This window comes from Entamoeba histolytica, genomic scaffold (assembly GCF_000208925.1).
Source record: "Entamoeba histolytica HM-1:IMSS scf_1104750518587 genomic scaffold, whole genome shotgun sequence".
Classification (NCBI taxonomy): domain Eukaryota; phylum Evosea; order Mastigamoebida; family Endamoebidae; genus Entamoeba; species Entamoeba histolytica.
Genome location: NW_001914860.1, coordinates 469,508 through 470,938, shown reverse-complemented (window position 1 = coordinate 470,938; position 1,431 = coordinate 469,508). Strand labels below are relative to the sequence as shown.

The following is a 1,431-nucleotide window of genomic DNA, read 5'->3' as shown; positions in this document are numbered from 1 at the left end:
ATATTTTTTTCATAGCATCGTCATTTGGATAATATGGTACCAAAATTTCACTGCAAAAGTCATTTAGATGAATCCATTGACCATTAATATTATGTTCACTTCTATCATATCCAAAGAGAATATGTGCCCTACCACAGACATATTCATTTCCAAAAGGTGATCCTTTAAGATCAAACCATCCATCAAAATGACTGCCAAATTTTATTTTGGTGAGATCAAATGAAACAGAACCTATAATAGTGTCTTTCTTTAAAGCTTTCTTTTCAAAGAAATAAATAACAACATTTCTTCGTTCAATACCTGGATTAAGTATGAATGATGACTTAGGATATGTCTGGTCTACACCTTTACTTTCTTTTGACTTTAATAATTTACCATTATTATCTATTACAGCACAAAGCAAGGTTTTTGGACTCTTTCCTTTTTTTGTTTTCATTCCAATAGTTTCTATAACATGAATACTAACAACTGGATTGGAACAATCATTAACACTAGCTTGACTAACACAAGGAATAGGTCTTTGAAATTCAAAAAATGTTTGCTTATTACAGAAATCAACGATATATCGTTGATTCTTGTAATAACCAAAGGTAAGTCCTGGTGGTAACAATTCAGATTCATAACATGGATATGGGACTTGGCTTGGTGTTCCATTTTCATTTTCATAAACTAATCTCTTAAAATGATCAACATACTTTCCATCTTCTAATCTAATTTTTTCAAATCCATTTACACAACGCTCTGGGAATCTTGGTGGTTTTAAATTATCTAATGGAGAAACTAATATCTTTTCTACGTTACTGGCTTGGTTTTCTTCAATTAATTGAGATGACATTGGTTTAGGAGCAAATATAGTTATTGGAATATATTCTCCTTCAACATGACCAGATGTGTTTACAGACTTATTAGTAATTCTAATATAATGACTATAACTATATGACTGATTGTTAAATGATGGAGATGTGGTCATTGGAATAACAAAACTGATTTGTTGTTGGAATGGTTCGTCAATACTCTTAACACAATAAGATAAAATACTATTAGAAAAACCACCGAAAAAGAAAGAATAATAACTGATCAGTTCAACCAATAACTCATCATTTTTACCTCCTGCAAGATTTTTAATAGAACAATTTAAAGTGATTGTCTCTCCAAGAGCAAAACATTGTTTTGGTAATGATACGGTAATATGTGTAGTTTTTAGTACTAAAGAAACTGTTTTGGGTAATGACAGTGGAACACCACCTAAATTAAAGATAACAGGACATGAAACATAACGACTTTGAACTGGTCCTTCTGAAGTATAAAGAATAGCATCAACAACATATCGAGCACGTAAGCCTTTAGGTCCAAAATAAGAGGCAGGTGGAAGGTCATGGGTAGAATAAAAGAAAATGGAAATTCATAAGTTCCTGGGGGTAATTCTAAACT

The 1,431-nt window shown here is 31.4% G+C and overlaps 1 protein-coding gene across 1 annotated transcript in view; it reads right to left on the bottom strand.

The window, feature by feature from the left end:
- The window catches only part of EHI_153580 (uncharacterized protein), a gene marked incomplete at both ends in the record, with an annotated part of 1,086 nt that extends 116 nt beyond the window's left edge, over nt 1–970 (bottom strand). Inside the window, one exon of the mRNA XM_001913330.1 lies at nt 1–970. This exon is cut by the window's left edge and continues 116 nt beyond it. Within this exon, the coding sequence (XP_001913365.1) occupies nt 1–970 (970 nt within the window).
- Between the last annotated feature and the right edge of the window lie 461 nt (nt 971–1,431).